The sequence below is a fragment of the Euprymna scolopes genome, chromosome 2 (genome assembly GCF_053919585.1).
Source record: "Euprymna scolopes isolate OS-2025 chromosome 2, ASM5391958v1, whole genome shotgun sequence".
In the NCBI taxonomy this organism is placed as follows: domain Eukaryota; kingdom Metazoa; phylum Mollusca; class Cephalopoda; order Sepiida; family Sepiolidae; genus Euprymna; species Euprymna scolopes.
This window is the reverse complement of record NC_136483.1, coordinates 159,220,364-159,245,171: the sequence shown is the minus strand read 5'-3', so window position 1 is coordinate 159,245,171 and position 24,808 is coordinate 159,220,364. Positions and strand designations below refer to the sequence as shown.

General features: G+C 35.8%; 1 protein-coding gene across 1 annotated transcript in view; it reads left to right on the top strand.

Annotated features, from left to right (window-relative positions):
• The window catches only part of LOC145240794 (uncharacterized), a 113,688-nt gene extending 92,061 nt beyond the window's left edge, over positions 1 to 21,627 (top strand). Inside the window, exons 3-4 of the mRNA XM_080103994.1 lie at positions 19,517 to 19,602; positions 21,568 to 21,627. Coding sequence (XP_079960120.1) covers positions 19,517 to 19,602; positions 21,568 to 21,627 — 146 coding nt within the window. The remainder of the gene's footprint in view (positions 1 to 19,516; positions 19,603 to 21,567) is intronic.
• The last annotated feature ends 3,181 nt before the right edge of the window (positions 21,628 to 24,808 follow it).

Genomic DNA, 24,808 nt, shown 5'->3' with positions numbered 1-24,808 from the left:
AATTTCAGTCAAATCGGTTCAGTAGTTTCCGAGAAACAATAGAACGGACAAACCAAGTGAAATAAGTCTGTAAAAGTGCTTCTTTAGAAAGAAAACAATAAGAATGGATGGTGAATTAGTGAGATGTCCTTTTGCAAAGAAATATGCAAATGAATTAACCTTACACAACAACAACGAAACAACAAACGGCATTGACCATAGGTGAATTGAAAGGAAGAAATTTCTTGGGAATATGAAATTCACAAGCAGTCCCCAATTGCATGTATATCTTCATCAGGGAAGATGATGTTAGGTTTTTGTACTTTTTGCAAGGAGATATCGACGTCCTCCTACATACAGCTCCTGGTATCTAAAAAATGGTCACACATCTGGTACTGATCAGGCTCAGTGTTGTTTAATTTTTGTGATCTAATGCGAACTGATTATGCTGTATGTTATGTTACGAAGCGTATGGTGACAAGCAAAAAGAATAGACAACACAGGATTAAGATTTGAACGAACTCAACAATTTATTTTCTAATAAATAACACAGAATAATAACGAGCTGTCCTTGGGGTGAAGATGGCAGATTGTTGTTAGTTGTTGTTATTGTGGTTATAAGGCACGACGAAACCTTCGTTTGTAATAGTAGTAGCAGCAGTGCTGGTCTGGTTATAATCGTGTGTCAATAGCGATAGTTGTTGTTGTTAGAAGGCGCGACGAAGCCTTCGTTGGTAATGGTAGTAGCAGCAGTGCTGGTTATAATCGTGTGTCAATAGCGATAGTTGTTGTTGATAGAAGGCGCGACGTAGCCTTCGTTGGTAATGGTAGTAGCAGCAGTGCTGGTTATAATCGTGTGTCAATAGCGATAGTTGTTGTTGTTAGAAGGCGCGACGAAGCCTTCGTTGGTAATGGTAGTAGCAGCAGTGCTGGTCTGGTTATAATCGTGTGTCAATAGCGATAGTTGTTGTTGATAGAAGGCGCGACGAAGCCTTCGTTGGTAATGGTAGTAGCAGCAGTGCTGGTTATAATCGTGTGTCAATAGCGATAGTTGTTGTTGTCAGAAGGCGCGACGAAGCCTTCGTTGGTAATGGTAGTAGCAGCAGTGCTGGTTATAATCGTGTGTCAATAGCGATAGTTGTTGTTGTTAGAAGGCGCGCCGAAGCCTTCGTTGTAGTAGTAGTAGCATTGGTCGCGACAGCCGTAGCGTTGTGGTGATGGCGAGGCTGGTGGTCCTTCTGCTGTCTTTTCCTTGGCTTCGCTAAATATAGCAAGCACGCGGACGTAGTTGTAGACAAACGGTTAGTGATGAAGAAATTGCCTCCATGTCGAGAAAACTGTGTTTCTTTTGGGTTGTTGTTTTCGCTACGGTGTGTAAGGCATCTAAGCGTTTTGCCCGTAATTTTGTGGAGGTAACCATGATCATGTGCCTCGACTTTGGTGCCATGGTAGCGATCGTAGCGTGAATCCCTACGTAGTCAGTTTCTCCCCAAAGCGGTCAGGAATCATGAAACTTGAGTGGTGGTCGTCACGGTGACACGTGGCAGACAGTATGACGGCGTCCCCAAGTCAAAACGAGATCTAAATCATAACATCATAACATGTATAATCTTACACATGCTCCGTGTATTAAAAATTTGAAAGTTATATTTTGAATATGACTTTGGTGTTTTAATCTCACCATCAGTGTGATAAACAGACCAATTTTATAAATAAAAATGAAGTTAAAATTAATATTCTTTATTTTTTTCTATAAAATAAAACCATCATCTAAGATTCTTAAATTTCATAGTTTTCATGCCTCCCGCTAATAGGGTAATGTTTCTATTAAAAGAGTTATACGGGGGGTAGAAAAAAAGAACTTAAAAAACTAAAACGTTGAAGGGCAACAAAGACGAGAGTGGTGCCATTAAAACGAGTTATTTTTCTGCATAGTTATCATCATTCTCAATGTACTTTTGCCAGTGATGAACAATCCTTCAGCCGTAAAAGTCTGGAGCATATCTCTGTCACCATTCTAAAATCGACGGACCCATCTCTTAACTGTACTGACATCAACTGCATCAGCTTTGTAAAGATTCAATAGGTGCCAGTGAATGCTGATTGGTTCAATCTTCTCTGCATGGAGGAATTCAATGATACATATCTGTTTCTGACACACGTCCATAACAGGGTTGCTTTCTTAGAATCTCACACTGTCAATATCTGCAAGAAAGAGATGAAACTTTCTGGTCAGGAATGCACTAATTCAGTCGTCATAACAATACAATTTGCAATCCCCTCTAATCCATTGAAGCAGAATAAAAAAAAATAGGAGACCTTACTTTTGGAACTTCCCTCGTATCTTATTGAAGGGTCAATGGGTAAACACAGCAAACAGAGATCTTGGGGGGGGGGGGAAAGAGACATTTCATTCTTGGCAATTCTCAAAATTTCCTTTCAGTTATTAGAGCATTATTGGCGATCTGCCTCTTTGTTTTTTATTCTATTTTAACATATTTAGATCGTCTAACCTTACAGGATATTTGTCTTTTCGTCTTCCATGGGAATTGGTTTATTTCAAAAACTTCATGTCACTTCGATCTGTAGTTAGTTCCACCTTTGTCAAGTTAGCACTAGTTGATGTACTGAAGAACAGATACTACACTTTGATCTTGTCCATAAGCACTAGTTGATGTACTCACTATCCGACAGAGAGCAATTCACTATGCAACAATCTCTACTATTATATAAAAGGAATTTTGTGTGTGTGAGTTCGTTCTCTATGGACTCGAAAACAGTTGGGCTGATTTTTATGAAATTTCACATGAAGATATTTTATATAAAATATAAATATAAAACCAACAGTAGGTTCTTTGATATGACAGGGGTGCGTTTGAAATTAATGTTTCTGTTTAAAGCACAATTACACCATGATACTTTCTCATTTTAAACTTAAATTCAAGCTATTATCACCGCACAAACAGTAAACCAAGTCATATAAAATCAATAATAGGTTCTTTGATATGACAGGGGCGCGTTCGAAATGAATGTTTCTGCTTAGAGCACAATTAAAGCATGATACTTGATTTTTGCATTTTAAACTTTATATCAAGCCATTATATATAAAAAATAATTTTATAAAATTAATAGTAGGTTCTCCACAGTGCAATGTAGACTACAATGTATTGCGAACTAAGTCACTGCAGTGAGGCATGATTTGATTGAAAATTGGGCGATTACCTTAATTTTATAACAATACGAGGGGCGCGCAATAAGTAATGCGCCTGAACCACTTTCCATAGCGGTAGAGCAACGAAACTTGGCACAGTTATTAGTCTTTCTCTACATGGGAACCACCTAGAGTTACGCATTTTCCCCATCCTTTGATGCAGCTCTGGAGACCGTTTTTGTAGAACACCCCAGGTTGATCCTCCAACCAGCACGTGACTTCAAAAATCAAGGCTGCATCATCTGGGAAACGCTTTCCTTTCAAAAACAACTTCATGGCTGGGAAGAGGTGAAAGTTAGAGGGTGCAAGATCAGGAGAGTAGGGAAGATGAGGAAGGATTTCATAACCACACACCAATGCTTCTGATCTGGCGACATGCGAGTTGTGGACTGGAGCGTTGTCCTGCAGGAGGAGGGTACCTTTTCTAATCTTGCCCTGCCTCTTGATTTTGATAGCTTCCCTTAATTTCCTCAAAAGTGAAGCATAATAGGCTCCTGTAATTGTGGTACTCTTTTCCAGGAAATCTGTCATCACTACTCCGTCCTAGTCCCAGAAAACTGTGAGCATGACCTTGCCAGCAGAGAGCTGCACCCTTACCTTCTTTGGAGGTTGTGAGTCCAAGTGCTTCCACTGCATTGACTGGGCTTTGATCTCTGGATCATAATGATGGACCCACGTTTCCTTCTGTGTAATCAGTCTTTTGAAAAACTTTGACTCATCTTCTTGGCACATCTCCAAATTCATCCTCGAGCACTCGATGCATTCTCGCTTCTGGAATGGTGTGAGCAACCTGGGAATCCATCTGACAGACACCTTATGCATATGCAAATGGTCATGAATGATAGTTTCCACAAACCCTGTACTAATTTTGATATCTTCGGCTATTTGGCGAATAGTAATGCGCCGATCTTCCAAAATCGCAGCCTCAACTTGACGGACAGATGCCTCATCAATGGCAGAGGGGTGTAACCAGATCTAGGAGCTGTTTCCACAGACTTCCGGCCATGTTTGAATTCACGATGCCAGCGTTTTACAAGGACGTATGATGGGACATTATCACCATAAGTTTCTTTCATTTCATCAAAAGTCTCCTGTGGTGTGTATCCTTTCAAATACAAAAACCGGATCATTGCTCGACATTCAACAGGCTCCATTTCACACCTGACTCAGTTCAAAAACCTGTAAAACAGAAACCACAATTAGTTCAGAGCTGTAATTTACCACATAACGCGTAGAGATATCAATCATTGCACATGCAAAATTTCAGCTAGATCAGACAAATGGAAGTGGGTCAGGGGCATTACTTATTGCACGCCCCTCGTAAAAATATGAGAATGTGAAACACGCGTTGATCATCATTCAATCATGGGCAACATCGGGTCTCTCTGCTAGTAGTGCATAAATAGCAGGCAAAGGAGTAGGCCTGTTCATATGTTTCTGGACGAGTCCATTATTTACAAATAGGTAAGTAAAGACAATTGCATCATGACATTTTTAAGATGCGATTCTCTTTGTTAATGAATATCAGTTTCTTCTTTTTTTTAATTTTTTATTTACTGTTATTCACTTCAAACAAAGCATATTACCACTAAAACGGGGGAGAGGGGCTACTGTGGTAAGAGGAAGATTTGTAGACGGGTAATCTTGGTGGGGAGTTGAGCAGGAAGATATTTGCTTGCATTACATTTAAATTTCTGTATTGCTAGGAAAACAGGTCTTACATTGTACTCTATTCAAGAGGTGAGCCAACCGATACCGATGCCTCCATTTAATCTCGAAAGAAAAAGGATCCCTCTGTAGGGGTAGCTGCGCATGTAATTGTGAGGCAACAGTTGCGCAATCTCCAACCACAAGCTCCTGAATCTGCACTGCTTGAGTCTAGTGGCAAGTACAAGTCCAGGGTGTCGAGATAAGCAATGGCACATACAGCTTTTAGAAGTCACAAATGGTCACCCATTTAGTACTGATCAGGTTCAAAGTTGCTTAACTTTGGTGATCCAATAAGAACCGATGTGTCAACATGATTATTATATAAGAGGTGAGCATAGCACTAAATCACTATATGTTACGTTTTGCCAGGTTAAGAGTATGTTAGATAGTTAGGTCTATATATATGCAAGGAGTGTATATAATGTATGTGGGTGTATAATGAATTTCTTTGTGTCGTCTAACGTTTAATAATGTTCATTGTAGATGTGTGTACAACTGTTTACACATATACAAGGGCTCCTTCAGTCTTTGACAGACTATGGATAACCACAAAGGTGTCCTTGCACGTGAAATATTTGTGGCAGGAGGTGTACAATCTCTAACCACACCTCTTCTGAGTCGACATTGTTAAATACCAGTGGCAAGTGAAGTGTCTGTACAAGATGACTGGAAACAAGTACTGAGATAAGCGGAGAGCACATACAGCTCCTAGAATTCCGAGATATGATACAAATGCGGTAGTGCCTCAGGGGTCTATCCTTGGACCTCTATTATTCCTAATATTCATAAATGCCATCTCTGACAAAATTGTCTGTGAGATAAGTATATATGCTGATGACACCACGCTCTATAACAGACACGACAAGAAAACAAATGAACACATATCTAAAGAAACGGCAGAAACACTAGAGGACGACCCCCAATCTGTAGTGGAATGGAGACAAAAATGGATGGTCGCATTCAATGCTGCCAAGACGAAACTTGTTTCCTTCAGTAATTACAAGAAACCTTCTCTACCACCAATAGCAATGGCCAAAGACTCTTTATCTGAAAGTACATCTTTTAAACTCCTCGGCCTAACATACACAGGAAACATAAGTGGAACAATTACATTGAGAGCATTGCCAGGATCGCTGCGAAGAAGGTAGGTTCTCTCTACCGTGCTAGAAAGCTACTAACGCCCGAAAGTATCTTGTACCTCTATAAGGCCACCATTCGCCCATGTATGGGGTATTGTTGTCATATTTGGGCTGGTGCATTCGCTACTAGTCTTTCGCTCCTAGACAAGGTTCAAAAGAGAGTTGCCAACCTGATAGGTCCTGACCTGTCATCTAAGCTTCAGCCTCTGTCCCATCGACGAAATGTAGCATCCCTCTGCCTGGTCTACAAGTATTTAAACGGTGAATGCTCCGATGAATTGCAAGCACTTGTACTCCCTCAACATAAATACCCCCGACAAACTCAACAAGCAGCTAAATCCCACCCCTTCACAGTAGAGATCCCTAGATGTAAGAAAGCCTTATGTAGCTTATGTCCCTAGTAGTAGTCCCCTACATCAAAGTGACAATGTGCCTTGTTTGGGATGAAAATGTAATAAAAAAAAATTTTTTAAAGATGGCCACCACCCATCTGGTAATAACCAAGCTCAACGTTGCTTAACTTCAGTGATGTGATGAGAACCGGTGAGTCAACGCGATTATGCCATATAATACATATATACGTTACACATCTAGATACATTTTCAACAGGACATATAACATTTTATAAACAAACAGTTCCTCACAACAAAGGAACGGAACATCTTTCCGGGGAATTACATGTTGCCAAACAGGAAAAAGTTACCTTTATTCATCTGGGTCTTAGTTGACGAATCTGCAAACACCTGCAAAGAAGATTCCTTCCAAAGAAACGACCAGGTGTCTTCAGTTATATATTCCGACAACTTTCATTCCAAATGCTTCCCCACTTGAAGATTACACACGTCTTAGATTCTGCTTTCCCTGGCATACAAGGCCATAAGGCCCTGTCGCTAGCTGACCTCATCTCCAACTCTCCGTCTGTCTAACTAACTGACCACTTACTAACTCTGCATATATCTCTACCATTCGCTTGCTATTATGTCATTCCACTACACAAAGACATAAACGGTTGACTAATCAGTCATGTTTTTTCTGACCCAATTTTATTGTTTTTATTTCTAGATTTGCGGTTTCTATTGTTTATGTCCACCACATTCTTTTCTATTAAAACATATTTGTCTATAAATCTAAGTTAAAATTTATTCTTGTTATTCTTTCTAAGTTAACGTAAATATTTTAACTAAACATTCATTTCTTTCAAAACATTCTCTCCGCATGCCTTTTTCTACATAACAGTTAACGAAATAATAATAATGTTTGTTATCTAACATTTTAACTTTTAATAATAATAGTTGATTTTCCTAAATCGACTATAAGCAAAGTAACCCAGCATAATCGAACACAGGGAGCACGAAGGGAGTTCCAAAGGCAAGTGGTCAGAGAAAAGAAGCCATTAGAGTAGAAAATTATTCTGACATCTACGGACCGCTATAGTGAAGGAGGTTGATTTTAATGTTAATGTGGATCGATGATATTTTTGTATTTGGTGGACAAGTCCGTTAAGTTCCTCAGGGCATATTCTGTGGAAGTTCTTATAAAACAAGCACAAGGATGCAACTCTGAAGTGATGCGAGAGGGGCTGGAACTAAGCATCCATTGCAGGACCTAAGGGGTTAGAAGTCCAAGAGGAAAAGTCTAGTGGTCGATGCATCAAATCAGATGTGGTAACAGTACTTCATGTACAGGCGAAAGGTGGCTTTTGGGGACTAAGTGAAGGGGTATAATTTTGCTGCTAGTCGGATGGATCAAAGGTATTTTCATTATGTTTAGTTAGACCACATTCTGTGGAAGTATTTATAGAACAAGTACAGGAATGCAAATCTGCAGTGATGCGACAGGGGTCGGAGCTTGCAGACAGTGCATGATATGGAAACACAACTCTGTGCATGAAGAAAATGGTAGCGTTGGAAAGGTAAAGAACGCTGGTGTGAAAAGTTTCCCCAGTCCGGTAAAGGGAGCCTATTTTTGTTTCAGTAGCCTTTTCAGCTCTATGTGATTCCTTTTACTTTCTTTTTTTTTTTTTATACACAGGGCGTCTGAATAATTATTGTATGTAAGATTCTGAGCCACTGTAAATGGCAAACAGCGAGACACAGATTAACTTGCAAGCTTATCAGATTAAAACCATCTTAACGTGTTCTAGTTAATTGGGATCGATAACACACCTGAAAACCTATAATTTGTAACATCATCTCATGATGATAATGACTGCCCAAGATCAAGGTTTTACGGCCAATGCTTTAAGAAACTGAGTGGTCTCAGTAACAATAACAAGTTCAGGTTCTGTCACACAGAAGTAGAGAGTGTGATCCACTCGACATCAAGCTGTAACTGTAAAGTGTGTAAATATGTTGAATAGTGGGGGTTCATATTAAAGAGATATGACAGGGGTTCATATTAAGAAAATATATATAACGGATATAACGATAGTGATGATGAGGAAGGGGAATGTTTATATATCAGTTCTTATATTTCTTGGCGCTTCATATACATACTGAATGGAGATGTATACAAGTTCTAAACACAGATGAGGGGAGATGCATAATCCTCGAAGGGTTACATAATGCTCATTAACTATAGGGAAACGTGCGACTTACCTAACTAGCACGTGTGCATAATTCAACGGGTCGATCGTGGAATGAAATGAATGAAGAAGAAAGAAACCAAAAAATGGCTGCCTTATCTCTTTATATGCCTGCAATGTGACCACCCGATATGCAAATGAGATGCTCCTGGTTGGAGATAAAAAAAGGGTTGATTTTTTAGAGGGAGGTTCATTTTGAAGTTGGATTTCGAAGAAATAAGTTGAATTAGCAGAAGTTCGTTTGGAGTTGAGAGAAGGTGCGTTACGTATACAGAAGTTTTGGAAGTTGAAAGTTTGGACAAAAGTGTCAACCTTACCCAGGAAATTATTGGTGTGACGGGCGGAAGAAATAACACTCAAGTTATTAAATTATACATGTATACAAGTTCATAACACAGAGGAGGGGAGATGCATAATCCTCGAAGGGTTACATAATGTTCATTACAAGATGATTAACACAATACTTGTTGGGTGCTGAAAGATGACACATGAGAACAGTTACAAAAACCCAATGATGATTCTTTGTTCATTGGACCGATGATGAAAAAGAAAAGGCTGCGGCAACTTGGAGTTCTCTATCCGTAGAGTGTTGTGTAGTGGGGGAATCATTGCGCGTGTGTGTGTGTGAGGGGAGTTCAAGGAGTATACAAAAAATTTTAGTAGAACCCTCCCGACCCTCTTTAGTTGGCAGATTGCCCACTGTTTTCTGACTTGATGAAAGCTGAAAACAAGTAGGTCAATCCCCAAGAGGCTTGCAGAACTAAGTTTGGGATAAAATAAAAGATGGGGGAGTTGAGAGGGGGATGTCACTCCAAATACAGTGTACAGCCCAGGGTTGGATGAAAAAGAAAAGGTTGGGGCAACTTGGAGTGCTCTATCCGTAGAGTGTTGGGTAGTGGGGGACTCATATTGAAGAGAGATGATGGGGAGTCATTGTGGCAATATATATAACGATGATGATGATGAGAGGGAAACATTTATACATATTACAGTTCTGGGGATGCTTAGGACTTCATATATATATATACTGAGGGTGATAGATGCACAGTTGTTATATTTCTTATAACACATATAGAGAGGAGGAGAAATACATATTCTTGTAATAGTTACATAATAAGATGTTGATGGACAAAACACATTTACCTTTCAATTTGTGGAATGATGACTCGAAGAACAAAGACAAACAGTTACAAAATATCGATGGTGATTCTTTATTTCATTGGACCGGTCGAATGATGATGACGTCAGGAATTCACATTTGGGATCTACAGAGTTTAATCTTTCTACCCTTCGCTTCCAAAGGACTCTGATGCCAACTCAACCCATCTCAACTGCTCTCAGCTCTTCAACTTCGACTCTGCAACTCTACTCATCTGACTAACTCTAGCTCCTGTACTGAGAATCCTCCTTTTGCTATGACGTCAGAAGTGTGTTACCCAAACGTGACCAGTTCACGTGGCTATGCACACGTTTTTCCAAGCACGCATTTGACAACAAAAGAATTCTCAACATATACTCTAACCTATTTTTTTAACCATGTATTTTTAATTTGTTCATTCTTTCTAGCTGGCATTTTTAATATTCAGTTTTATAAAAGAATGAACAATCAATTCTTTTTACGATATATAAATAATATCTGACTATTCATAATAGAATTTAACAATAGACCTTTTTAATATTCCGATTTCTAACATTCTATTTCTTAACGTTGCTTACAAGGTTCGAGTCTTGGCTTATCCTAATCTCATTTTCACTTATCTAATGTTCTTATTTACATGGAAACATATATCTCCACTGGTCTATCTATAAAAAAAGTTGAATATTGTATGTAGCAGTAAGTTCTGGTTGGTTGGTTGTTTTGCTTTACGGCATATCAACCCTTTTCAGGTCATTTAATGCTGAGTCCAGTTATTTTGGAAATGGTGTTCATGTTGCATTCAATTATTTTGTAGAAGTTTTTATTCTTCAAGCTCTTCGTATCTTCAATCGCTAGTTTGTAGTGTTTGCTTTGGTTGTTTTATAGTGGATTTTATCGTTTTTGTTTTCTGCCCTGCAGAACATGAATGAGTTTTGCAATGGGAGAGGGAAACTGATTACAGTATTAATGTTTAGTACATTTCAAGTTAGGAAACCATTCAAAAAGATGGGGGAGACAGAAAGGGAAAATGGGACGAAAGAAAAAGGGGGGAAGGTGGGTTGTTGTTTTTTTTTTCTTTTGCAGAACATAATTAAGTTTTGCAAAAGGAAGTAGAAAAACAAAAAAAGCATCAATGTTAAATTATTAAAAATATATGTGGCCTCCTTCAGTCTTGCCAGATTATGGATACCCACTGTAAGGGTGCCTGTGCGTGAAATTTGTGTAGCAAGAGTTGCGCAGTCTCCAACCACACCTCTCCTGAGTCGACATTGTTGCATACTAGTGGCAAGTTGAGGTACAGGACGACTGATGAGATGAGCGGAGAGCACATACAGCACCTAGAATTCCCAAATGGTCACCCATCGGATACTAACCAGGCTCAACGTTGCTTAAGTTCGGTGATCTGGCTAGAATTGGTGTGTCAACGTGATTATGCCATATTGTCTGTGAGATTCTGAGCCACTGTAAATGTCAAACAGTGAGACACAGATTAACTTGCAAGCTTAGAAATAACACACCTTTAAATAAGTAGCGGATCTCAGCTGTATATGAGGCCACTAATTAAAAAGATCATATGATTTTTATAAAGTACTAACCTTTAAATAACGTCCCAAAATTTTTCTCAATGTACTTTGTAATCCAATCGGATTATTAATTTACAAATTAAAGTTATTTAAATGAAGCTACTAGTGGGAATTTTCAAAACGATGGAAAAATCCGAATTTTCTGTGTTGATTTGTGATTAAATTTGGAAATTTATTGATCAGAATGATTTTAGATTGTAAATCTACAACACAAATCGATGGTTTTTCTAATAGTGATGTCTTTTGGAAAAGAAAAATGCCTAATAAGTTGAAATTAAGTCCAATGTAGATCATCTAGTGTATAGTGTATTGCATGCATTGAGGATTGAATCTTCAATCTCCAGAAGACTGTCGCTTAGAACTGAATTTTAACTTATTACTTCATCCATTACACTGCAGTAGTCTGAATAATCTAAATAGTGTGAAGATATCAATCCTCATCGCAAAAATTCAGAAATCAAACTTAGTTTTTTTCATTGATCAATTTTAATACTCCCATTGTGTTCTTCATCTTTCGGCTGACTATTAACGCTTATCTTCCAGTGTCTTTTGGCCTTGATAAAAAAAAGTTGGAAAAAAAGAAAGCACAAAAACGCAGCCAATGTGTGAGGCTTTTTCTTTAAGTGGTTTTGGTCAGATTCCTTTGCAATCATTAGGTGATCCAAAAATATAATCGTATGGTTAATCTGCCGTGAAATGATTAATCCAACAAAGATTAATGATTTGTTTTTAGTAAAACTCGATTATTTTAGATTATAGTTATGATGTATTAACGAATTAAGACAGAAGCTTCAGTTAGTATATAACATTTATCTATGTATTTATTTATCTGTGTTTATTTATCTGTTTATTTATGATGTCTTGTTGGGTATTTCTTGTTTTAATCCTTAATCCTATTTGAAGTTTTAATGAAAATCTATATTTTTATAAAGTAATAGGGTTCGTGTGTTTCTGTCTGTGTGTACAGCTCTCCATCATCAACGAAATATAAAGGAGGTAAGAGGGTAGATCTCTCCTGGTAGAGAAACATTAGAACCCATTTTAGGATGTTTCTGTTATAGGAGACATAAGAATATTTGCCTAATTTCTTTATATACTATTCTACAAACCACCCTCATATCGAATGACTTATGCTCATTTGCATATCACATTATATTAAATCTCTTTAACTAATTACCTCGACCTTATTACATATTGGAAATATTCTAATCATTTCAACTGTACTATTTACAAAATCTATTTAACATTTAATCTATCTATCTATATATCACATTATATTAAATCTCTTTAACTAATTACCTCGACCTATCTATCTATCTATCTTCTATATATCTATAAAAACAGAGATGTGTGTGCCACAGACGATTTCTGATTGGTTAATCCAATAATCACATCTCCTAAAAAACTATGGTTCGTAGGCTCTTAATTTTACCATAAAATATTATGGCTTTATTTATTGTCCATCTTGGAAGGGTTTAATTTTTTTCTAACTTGTTTATTTACAAATTAAAAAAATACGAATCTTACACAATCTTACAATCCAACCTACGACATCCACGGCCGCCATTCTGCTAGCCGCAGACACGTACACAACACGAAAACAATGTTTTGAAATCTATCTATATATCTATAAAAACAGAGATGTGTGTGCCACAGACGATTTCTGATTGGTTAATCCAATAATCACATCTCCTAAAAAACTATGGTTCGTAGGCTCTTAATTTTACCATAAAATATTATGGCTTTATTTATTGTCCATCTTGGAAGGGTTTAATTTTTTTCTAACTTGTTTATTTACAAATTAAAAAAATACGAATCTTACACAATCTTACAATCCAACCTACGACATCCACGGCCGCCATTCTGCTAGCCGCAGACACGTACACAACACGAAAACAATGTTTTGAAAATCTAGCAAAAATTAATTTTCCTGAAATTTTTCAATATTTAAAAATAAATTATGCCGGCTGATAAAATTTTTAAACTTTTTTTAAAGCTAGAAAGATAAAATTTCAAAATACTTATTTTTATGTAAAACGCGCGTTCCCTCGTGGTCTTTTCATTTCGGGTTTGTATATAACAAATAAATGTTATCAAAGGCAAGATAAGTTACTTTTCTACCAAACTGGATATATTTTTCGTGTTTTTATTCAATGTAACACATTTATTCAGCTCGAAAAACGGGGTTGTATTACTGTACACATAGATTCGAAGAAGTTGATAAGATACGAAACAATACAGCACGAAAACACGCGCACACACGCACACACACTCACGTCCACTACCGTCCTTGGCTACGTCACGTTGTTATGGCAACACGATAAATACACAGTAAATTTGATTTTCTTAATTTCTACGCAAATATTACGCAAATATAATTCATATAGATTATCTGTATGAATATAATTACACGTAATAGTTAAATAAAGATGATCATCGTATAAGAGAACCGAAAAAAAAAACTAATAGGGAATTTGTATAAAGTTGTATTTTCTTTATAAATAAATAGAAAAAAGGGGTGTTGATAAGACTATCGATACTTATACAGTTTAGTGACGACATTAAAAAATGGAAATATTGAAAAAAGATTTTATTGTACGTAACTGTTATAGACTGAAGTTCTCCGAAAAAAAATTTCACTACATTTGATCAAGTAGTTTTCTTCTTACAGCCAAAAACAATTATTTATCACGACGACGTCAACGTAGCCATTTTGGAAATGTACCTAGCAGAATAACTCCATTTTAGGCCAAATTTCTCAATCTAGCCTTTTTTTCTCGCCATATTGAGATGCGCACAACCACAACATATCTGCAATTTTTTTACGTTTTTTTCTTTTTTTTTTTTTTAAATCTGCAATTTTTTTGCGTTTTTTTTCTTTTTACAATAAGAATACTATTGAATATGCAAAGAAATTGAAGAATGCAAAGAATTGAAGAATTTTTATACAAGATTATTTTCGAAACATGCTCAGTTGGACACGCATGGATAACTTCGAAACTTCGTTTATTTACTTCTGTTACAAATTAAAAAAAAAAAAAAAAAAAACAGCCCAAAAATGGCATCTGTCTTCGCAAAAAAAAAAAAAAAAAATCTCATTCTGGTGGGGGGGGGGAAAGGGCTAGATTGGCCTAAAATGGAGGTATTCTGCTATGTACGGCAGTTACCTGCCCTTGGGGAATTCCTGGGCCTGCAATAACATTTCCAAAATGGCCACGTTGACGTAGCCGTGATAAATCATTGTTTTTCGCTGTAAAAAAAAAAAAAAGCTACTTGATCAAATGAAGTGAAATTTTTTTTCGGAGAACTTCAGTCTATAACAGTTACGTACAATAAAATTTTTTTTTCAAAATTTCCATTTTTTAATGTCGTCACAAAACTGTATAAGTACCAGACTAACGTTACACACGAAAAAATATAGATTTATTTCTGGGTAAAGTTCCCCCGAGTTTTCCTTTCACATCAGTAAATAATGGTCTTTTGTTATATATATGGCGTACTATTATCCTTATATATATGATGTTTATGTTTATATATATATATGTATAAGTGATAGTGTATGTGTGTGTCTGTGTGTGTCTGTGTGTGTCTGTGCGTCTGTGTGCATTTCCCTACGCTAAAACTCTGTCAATTTTAAGCCTACAGATTCGAAATTTGATATACAGGGTACTGAGATTTGGGAAAATCGATGTGATAGGTTTTCGACAGAAATTTGGCGATTAAGTGGTCAATATTCAACAATTAGACCTTTGAGAACTCTACCAAACTTCTCCTACAATTTAAGGTCTGAACACGTGATATTTTATATATAGATTCCTTGGACATGGATCTAACTTATTAACTTTACTTGATCCCTAAACAATAAATGTTAAGAGGTCATAATAGGGGTCAAAGTTTAAAAAAATTGACCTTTTTTTTCCTCAGCATACACTTCAAAACACCTGGGCAACGCCGGGCACCGATTGCTAGTATATCTATAAAAACAGATGTGTGTGCCACAGACGATTTCTGATTGGTTAATCCAATAATCACATCTCCTAAAAAACAATCGTTTCTACGCTCTTACCTTTACCATAAAATATTATCGCTTTTTTTATTGTCCATCTTGGAAGGGTTTAATTTTTTAATAACTTGTTATTTACAAATTAAAAAAATACGAAACTATTATACGAAACTAAACTACACGAAACGCGCACACACGCACACACACACGTTCACTACCGTCACGTTGTTATGGCAACCAAACCCGCTGACTACATAAACAGTAAACACACAGTAAATGTGATTTTCTTCATTTTCTCATTTCACTCGTGGTCTTAAATTCATTTCGGGTTTGTATTACTGTACACATAGATTCGAATAAGTTGCCAAAAAACAAATATATAACAAATAAATGTTATCAAAGGCAAGATAAATTACTTTTCTACCAAACTGGATATATTTTTCGTGTTTTTATTCAATTTAACATGTTTATTCAGCTCGAAAAGCATACAGTGTTTACCGATGTATTGAAAAATTCAAGATGGCGGCCGATTCTCTCTTTAACACGGTAAGTTTGGAAAAAGGTGTAATAAATAAAAAACCGGTTAAAATACTGTTAAAAACTCGCTCAATATATGTTACCGTGACATAGGTTGACATATATTCGGCGGGTTTTTAATAGTATTTTGTATAGTTTTTTATTTATAACACCTTTTCCCAAACTTACGGTGTTAAAGAATGTGTGAGACGCCATCTTGAATTTTCCAACACATCGGTAAACACTATATTCTTTTCGAGCTGAATAAACATGTTAAATTGAATAAAAACACAAAAAATATATCCAGTTTTTATCGGTTTTTTACCTTCTCTGCAGAAGTACAAAAAAAAAAACAAAAAAAAAACGGAAGGTACTTTTACAGAATGTTAAACTATTCTTTCGAAGAAATTTAGCAAGAATACCTGTAAACCAGGAAATCGGTAAAATGTCATCATGGATGAATACTTGTCTATTATAATTTCTACCCTTGACAAAAACTTAGCCATAACAAAAGAGATTTATTGTTCAGATTGTTTTTGAGATTGATTTCTAAAAAGATATTTTATAAATAAAATCGACTTTAAAATTAAAGACTTAAATTACAATAATTGAATTTAAACATTCTTATTTCAATATTTGGCACATAACACCGGCAAAAATGATCACAATGTCAGGATTTCATTTTATTTCAGAATCGATGGCAAATTGTGTAGATTGATATCTCATTATATTAAATACTAATATTTAACATTAGTTTATCATTTAAGCCGATAAAAAGCCCTTTTTTTTTTTTTTTCGAGTCATAAAAGGATTTGGAGTTTCCTAATCAACCTTTCGGGCGCAGTTGCACGCTCTCAAAATAACTAAAGTTTTGGATTTAAAAAAATTGGTTCATTAAAACTAAACAGGTTTAGTTTAAAAAAAAAAAAAAAAATTAAAAAAAAATCGCTTTGGTAATTAGATATGTCGTATGGTTATCCCTAATCGCTGAATAAAACCGCTAACGAGTTGAATGATTACGACATAAAATTAAACTCGGGTTCCTGAAACGGAAACTTCGTTTGTTTTCGTTTTTTTCTTATCAATATATTTACATTGTTATTTTGTTTTCATTTTCAATCATTGGAACAGTTTTCTTTTTCAAGTAATCCAAGTTACAAAATTCCCACTGTTTACTATGCTAAAATCACAATGACTAATGTATACCTATTAACTCTTATCCTTGAGTGGCCTCTGGGCCTTGATAAGTGGTGACACCCATGTAAAAAAAAAAAAAATCACTCGAACAGTTTTCTTTTTATAATGTACAGTTTTAAAAGTTTAAAAACTATATAGTTTTTACTTCAGGAAAATTAATGGGTCAGTTTTTACGATGTGCCCTGTTAAAATATTGTTAAAAACTCGCTCAATATATGTTACCGTGAGATAGGTTGACATATATTCGGCGGGTTTTTAATAGTATTTTGTATAGTGTTTTTATTTATAACACCTTTTCCCAAACTTACGGTGTTAAAGAGGGTGTGAGACGCCATCTTGAATTTTCCAACACATCGGTAAACACTGTATGTTTTTCGAGCTGAATAAATATATTACATTGAATAAAAACACAAAAAATATATCCAGTTAGGTAGAAAAGTAACTTATCTTGCCTTTGATAACATTTATTTATATATTTGTTTTTGACTATTTTTTCGAATCTATGTGTACATAATACAAACCCACGATATGAATACTCACGTTGTTATATATATATATATATATATATATATATATATGTATATATATATATATATATATATATATATATATATATATATAAATGAGATTATAGCAGTTAAAAAACATTTTTAAAACACACACACACCTTTTTCAAAGTGATCAGAAATCGTATAAAAGTAAAAAGGGTAAATTTTTACTTACTTTCCAACTTAATCACCTTTAACGTGACTTTTACAGTTTTTTTTAAATGGAATTCATTTACCGATACAAAAGAAATGATAAGTAAATAAATCCATAAATAAATATTATAAATGGTTTATTTTAATACTTGCCAGGATGCGGAGGAAAATGAATGAAGGGGGAGGGGAATAAAATAAAAACATTTTGGAAACAGAGTAAGTTTGAAAGAATTGCTTTGCACAGAAAGAAATTAATGAAAAAATAAAATTAAATTTCTTTTCTTTCTTGATTTTTTTTTAGTTTTTTATGAAAAAGGAAGTCAAAATTAAGACTATAAAAACAATTTTTATTAAGAGCGAACCTCAGTCGTCAGGTCTGTAAAAAAAGACGTGGAATAATAAATGTTTTCTAATACAAATTGTTTTTACTTATGTGTTCATTTGTCTCTTTGAAGTTCGTTTGTTTAATATATCGGTTTGCAATATAATTTTGTCATTCTGTCAGACTCAAATTTTAAATCTATATATCTATAAAAGTGAAAGTGTGTGTGTGTGTGTGTGTGTGTGTCTGTGTACATTTCCCTACGAAATAACTCTGTCAATTTTTAGTCTACAGACTCGAAATTTGATATACAGGGTACTGAGATTTGGAAAAATCTATGTGATCGGTTTTTAGCCAGAAATTTGGCGATTAAGGGGTCAAAGTTCAACGATTTGAGCTTTGAGAACTCTACCAAACTTCTCCGACAATTTTGGGTCTACACACTTGAAATTTTAGATATAGCTTCCGTGGACATGGATCTAACTTAATAACTTGATTTGAGCCCAAAACAATAAATTTTCAGGGGTCATAATAGGGGTCAAAGTTTAAAAAATTACCCCCTTTTTTTGCTCAGCATACACCTCCAAACACCCGGGCAACGCCGGGCACCCATGCTAGTAGAATAATAAAATCTCACACAGTATAGTCAACCTCGTAAAAAAAATTCAAAATCTTTTTTTTTTTTTTTTTTTTTTTTTTTTTTTTGCTATTACGTTTTAAAAATACCAAGAAAGGAGGAATTAAAAAAAAATTAAATTTAACATTTTAAGTGGGGGATCACTTCCCTGTATAAATTTAATGTAAAATGAACACCTACTTTCCGGCCAATGCAATCGATAGAGAGTATTTTTAAAATACCTCCTCCCTTTTTCGAAAAATAGTTTTTAGAAGGAGTAATTCAGAAAAAAATCCCTAAAAATATTTGGTCAAAGTACGATAGAGTACTAAGGACTTACTTGTAAAAAGTCGATTTTTAGGAGTATTCAGGTCTGTTTTGAACGAATATCACATTTAAAAGTGTCGCCAACATGTAGTTTTTATGATATTAAGATCTTTATTATCAAATGTAATTTCTACTGTTTTCACTGGTCGCCATGTTTGTTTGCGCACGCACACATTCAGTTTTTGCCAACGCTTCATCTAACAGGCTGAGAGAAGTGCTAATACAATGGCAAAACGGCACGAAAATGCACCTCCTTGCATATGCTTCATGGGGCATATCAGAGACCGAAACTTGTTACGCTCAAATAGAAATGGCGGCCCTGCAGCTCATCAACGTGGCTAACTATAACAACAGTTTGTGTTTCTAATCGCTTGTTTTCACTGAATGTGTTTGATTATTTCTTTATTTCTTCTGCCTTACTTTCTTTTTAACCTTAAATTCAAATTTTGATGTGCAGTTTTTAAAATAAATATATAAATTTTCTTACCAGATTGCTTACCGCGGAGCAGTGAATCAATCAGCAGTGGCCTCTCCTCAGTCCTTTCATCAAGAACAAGCAAGTATTTCTTTTATGCAGTAAATTTCTGTTATTCAAAAGTTTGATTATTATTTAAAAGGTACCAAATTTGCAAATGAGCACAAAATTTAGCAAAAAGTTACGAGTTCAATTTTTTGTATGGGGATGGGGGTTCAGTTCCCACTGGAAGTAAATTCAATGAAGAGTGAACCCTGTGTTTACTTCCAGCAGCTTCTGTTTAGTCTTCACATTTAATGAGAGATGTTTCTGACAAAGGGGAAGGAATTGTTGCTTTCTTATTAGGAATCTATTCATCTAACACTTGTCGGTGGCTAGTTTTTTACCTTGAAGTAGTATTATATTTATATAATACTACTTCATGTATATATATATATATATATATATATATATATATATATATATATATATATGTGTGTGTGTGTATATATATATAGTAGTATTGAAGTATTATATATATATATATAATTATATTTTTTTGAAAAAAGAACTCCAGCAACGTGCTCTATTATAAGGAAAATCCGAAAATATGAGCATATTATTTATGAGTTGTTTACAGAAAGTTTAGAATAGATAAGTAATCGATACCGTCGGTTTCAAACCCGATAATTAGGTACCGTTTTAGATATCTATATATTGGCTGAAGAGAGCTTGATATAGGCATCTAAAACAGTCCCTAATTATCGAGTTTGAAACCGACGGTACCGATGACTTATCTCATCCGAACTTTCTGTAAGCAAAACATATATATATATAACAAAATAAAATAAATATAGGTATATACGAATTTGTTTGCCAGTTCAGTAAGGAAACACCACAATGGTATAAAGAGCTTCTATAATCAATCTTTCTCTATGATGTTTCTCCTTATTGAACCGGTGAATAAATTCATGTATACTTATATTTATTTTGTCTTAATTTTTATTGTCATGTAATTGATTATCTTATGCTCAACCCTGAAATGTTGAGCTTCATATATCCTGATAAATGCATATATGAAGAACTTACCTGATTGGTACATGTTAGGGTGTGTGTTCCTTTGGTTGAGTTTGACTAAAATAAATACGTATTATATACGTTTGAAGGCAAAACAACGCATTATTACAAAATAAACAGATATTTATCTTGTTTGAAAATTTATATTGAAATTTATAAATATATTTCGAAGGTACACTTCACCATCAGTATATCTTTCTTCTTTTTTTGACATGTTATTGGATCATAAAAACAACAAGCGGACTTGTACTGATTCTAAGCTCCAACAATATGGCAAAAAAAAAAGAAAAGAAAGACATACTGATGATGAAGTATATCTTCGAAATATATTTATAAATTTCAATATAAATTTCAAACAAAATAAATATCTGTTTATTTTGTAATAATGCATTGTTTTGGCTTCAAACATATCTAATACATATTTATCTATTTGGTACATTTGTTTTTTCCGTATTCTTGAAAATAGTTAATTTTATGGAATTTGCTCTCCATCTTTGAGCATATATTATCTATCTAAAAATAAAAGGGAAAATGAAATTATACGTAGCTGACAAATATTTATTAACGAAAAATCAAATTACTCGTATGCAAAAGTATTTAACATATTTACTAATATTTAGTTGCATATCATTTGTTCTGCCTTACAATCCCCAAACGCTGTCCATAACTGCCTACTAATTTCTTCCAAGCACTTGCTGATAGTTTCAGCAATTCTTCTCAGACCTTCTTTAATTCCTTGATATTCTGCATGTCCCCTTAACTTTAAAGTTTTCCACAGATCTTTGATAGGATTTAGGTTGGGTGACTGGCTAGGCAACTGTAGAACACTAGTCCCATAATCCGTCAAGCACTTCATAGTTTTTTAGCCTTGTTCTTGTGATCATTATCTTGCTAGAAGATAAAGTCACGGCCCAATCCTAAATCTAACATATGTGTTGACAAAATCTTTGTGCACTTTGCTGCATTCATTTTTTCTTCTATGATTTCCAATTCTCCAACTCCATTTGCAGAAAAGCAGCCCCAAATCATCACACTTCCACCCCCAAATTTTACAGCAGGAATGGTATTAGATGGTTTAAATTATGTGCTCTTTTTCCTCCATACGCGGGTGAGCATGTTTCCTCCGCAAAACTCAATTCTTGTTTCATCTGACCAAATAACTTTGTTCCCGAAATCATCCGACTCACATTGATATTTATAAACAAATTTCGAACGATCTTTCGCATGTCTAAGACTCAACAATGAAGTCTTTCTCGGCGATTTAGAATACAGGGCTGTGCAATTCAATGATCTTACTCCAATACCTGAATCCTGTAAATTCTCCTGGATTTCTGAACGAGTCAGGAACGGTTATTTCTTCGCGTGACAAGCAATGTAACGAAGAGTAACATCATTTAATTTATGTGGCCGGCCACTTGTTAGATTTTTAGTGTTACCACCAGTTGATTTCCACTTTCTCACGACAGCCTCAACTGTACTCGCCCCCAAATTTAGTTCTGAAGCTATTTTCCTGTACCCCTTTTCATCTTTATGACTTGCTATGATTTCCTGGTGCATATCCTTAGTCAGTTCCTTTGTTTTAATCATTTTAAAACAGTAATAAAAGAGGCTACCTGCGCAATGTCCGAGAGTTGTTTTCAACTGACCTGTAAGGAGACGAAATCCTGGAGTGCCTTTTGATTGGTTGAAATATTGTAGCAAGATTAAATGACTACTTAAGAATGAAATTTGACAGTGTGTTAAATACCTTTGCATATGATAATTTGATGTTTTGTTAATAAATATTTGGCAACTAAGTATATCTTCATTTGCGTTTCATTTTAAAAAGATAATATATGTTCAAAGATTGAGTGTAAATTTCATTAAAATTAACTTGATATTTCTTGAGAAATGCGAACAAAAACGATGTAACAAACAGTTTTGCTATCTACTATATATATATATATATATATATATATATACACACACGACAAATCACATTAACACACCAGTTCAGGGAAGATCACCGACGTTAAGCCACATTGAACCTAGCCAGTAGGAGATGGGTGACTATTTGGGAAGTCTATGCGCTGTATGTACCGCACCGAGTTGTAAAAATTTCCAGTTGAATTTGGGGGTGCATTAATTCACTGGGAGAGATACACCCATACTCCTGGTTAAGACATGTATCTAGGAGAATGGAAACCAAATTAAAATACAATGGTTGAAATCGCCCTAAAGTCTAGAGCCAAAACTGAAGAGCCAGTGCTCAAAACAATGAGATATTATAAAAAGGCTGACTGGGAAGCCATTAGAGATCTTATCAGAGATGCCCCATGGGAAAATATTTTTTCTCTCCCTGCAAATGAGATCACTGAATGGTTCAAAACTGCAATAGAAGCACATGTTCCCATGCTGAAATTTTATAGCAAGCCCCACTCTCCTCAATGATTTACTTCGACTTGCGCAACTGCCATTGCTCAAAGGCAGCATGCATACCGCAGACTTAACCGACATAAATCCAGTTCAAAAAGACAGAAGTATATAGAAGCTAGAAATAACATTAAGAAAGAAATAGCGACAGCTAAAAGAGAATTTACTGAAACCACGGAAAAACGCATTGAAGCACAAAAATTAGGAACTCGTGACTTCTGGAAAATCTACAACAGTGTAGTAAATAATGGGCAATCAACAATTCCCCCACTAACCAACAATCACGAGGTTGTTTGCTCAGCAACCGAGAAGGCTAACATGCTTGCCAGTCGGTTTGCCTCAGACGCCACACTGGACCCTCTCAACAACCCCCTACCTAACTTTCCTATGCGAACAGACGCCATGCTAGACGATCTGAAAATCACCCCTGCTCAGGTGCTTGCTATCATAAAAAGCCTTGACACTTCAAAGGCATGTGGACCCGATCTCCTCCCAGCTGTGCTATTAAAAAAGTGCTCAGCTGAAGTAGCTCCAGTTCTCTCCAAACTATACAACAAATGCCTTAATGAATCTTGCTTTCCGGGCTGTTGGAAAACTGCTTCTGTGGTACTAGTATTCAAGAATTCTGGAGAAAGAACGGACCCATTAAATTATCGCCCCATTAGCCTCCTCCCACTTTTTGCCAAAATATTTGAGACCTTAATTAACCATGCTCTAGTCCATCACCTTACAGATGCTAAACTTCTGACTGACCAACAATATGGATTTAGACAAGCCCGTTCCACAGCAGACATCCTCACTGTAATCTTTGAATATATATACCACTCACTGGACAAAGCCGGGGAGGGCAGAGCGGTAGCTCTAGATATAGCTAAGGCTTTTGACAGGGTATGGCATGAGGGTCTCCTCAGAAAAATTAGATCATACGGTATCACTGGTAGAATACCAAACATAATTAAATCCTTCTTTGATAAGAGAAAAATCCAGGTTGTCCTCGCCGGTCGTACATCTAAACAATATGATATAAATGCGGGAGTGCCCCAAGGGTCTATCCTTGGACCTCTGTTGTTCCTAATATTCATAAATGACCTCCCCGACAAAATTGCCTCTGAGATGGGTAAATATGCTGATGACACCGCACTCTATAACAGGCATGACAGGAAAACAAATGAACACATATCTTAAGAAATGGCAAAACACTAGAGGATGACCTCCGATCTGTAGTGGGAGGGGGACAAAAATGGATGGTCACATTCAATGCTGCCAAGATTAAACTAGTTTCATCCAATAATTACAAGAGACCTCTCTACCACCAATAGCAATGGCCAACGACACTTTATCTGAGAGTACATCTTTCATACTCCTTGGCCTAACGTTCACAGGAAACATGAATTGGAACAATTACATTGAAAGCATTGCCAGGGCCGCTGCAAAGAAGGTAGGCTCTCTCTACCGTGCTAGAAAATTACTAACATCCGAAAGTATCCTGTACCTCTATAAGGCCACCATTCGCCCATGTATGGAGTATTGCTGTCATATTTGGGCTGGTACATCTGCTACTAGTCTCTCGCTCCTAGAGAAGGTTCAAAAGAGAGTCGCCAATCTGATAGGCCCTGAACTGTCATCTAAGCTTCAGCCTCTGTCCCATCGACGAAATGTTGCATCCCTCTGCCTGTTCTACAAGTATTTTGATGGTGGATGCTCTGACGAACTGCAAGCACTTGTGTCCCCACGACATAAACATCCTCAACAAACCTGACAGGCAGCTAAATCCCACCCCCACACTGTAGAGATCCCTAGATGTAAAAGATCTTTCTAGTCCAGTAGTTACTTCCCCAG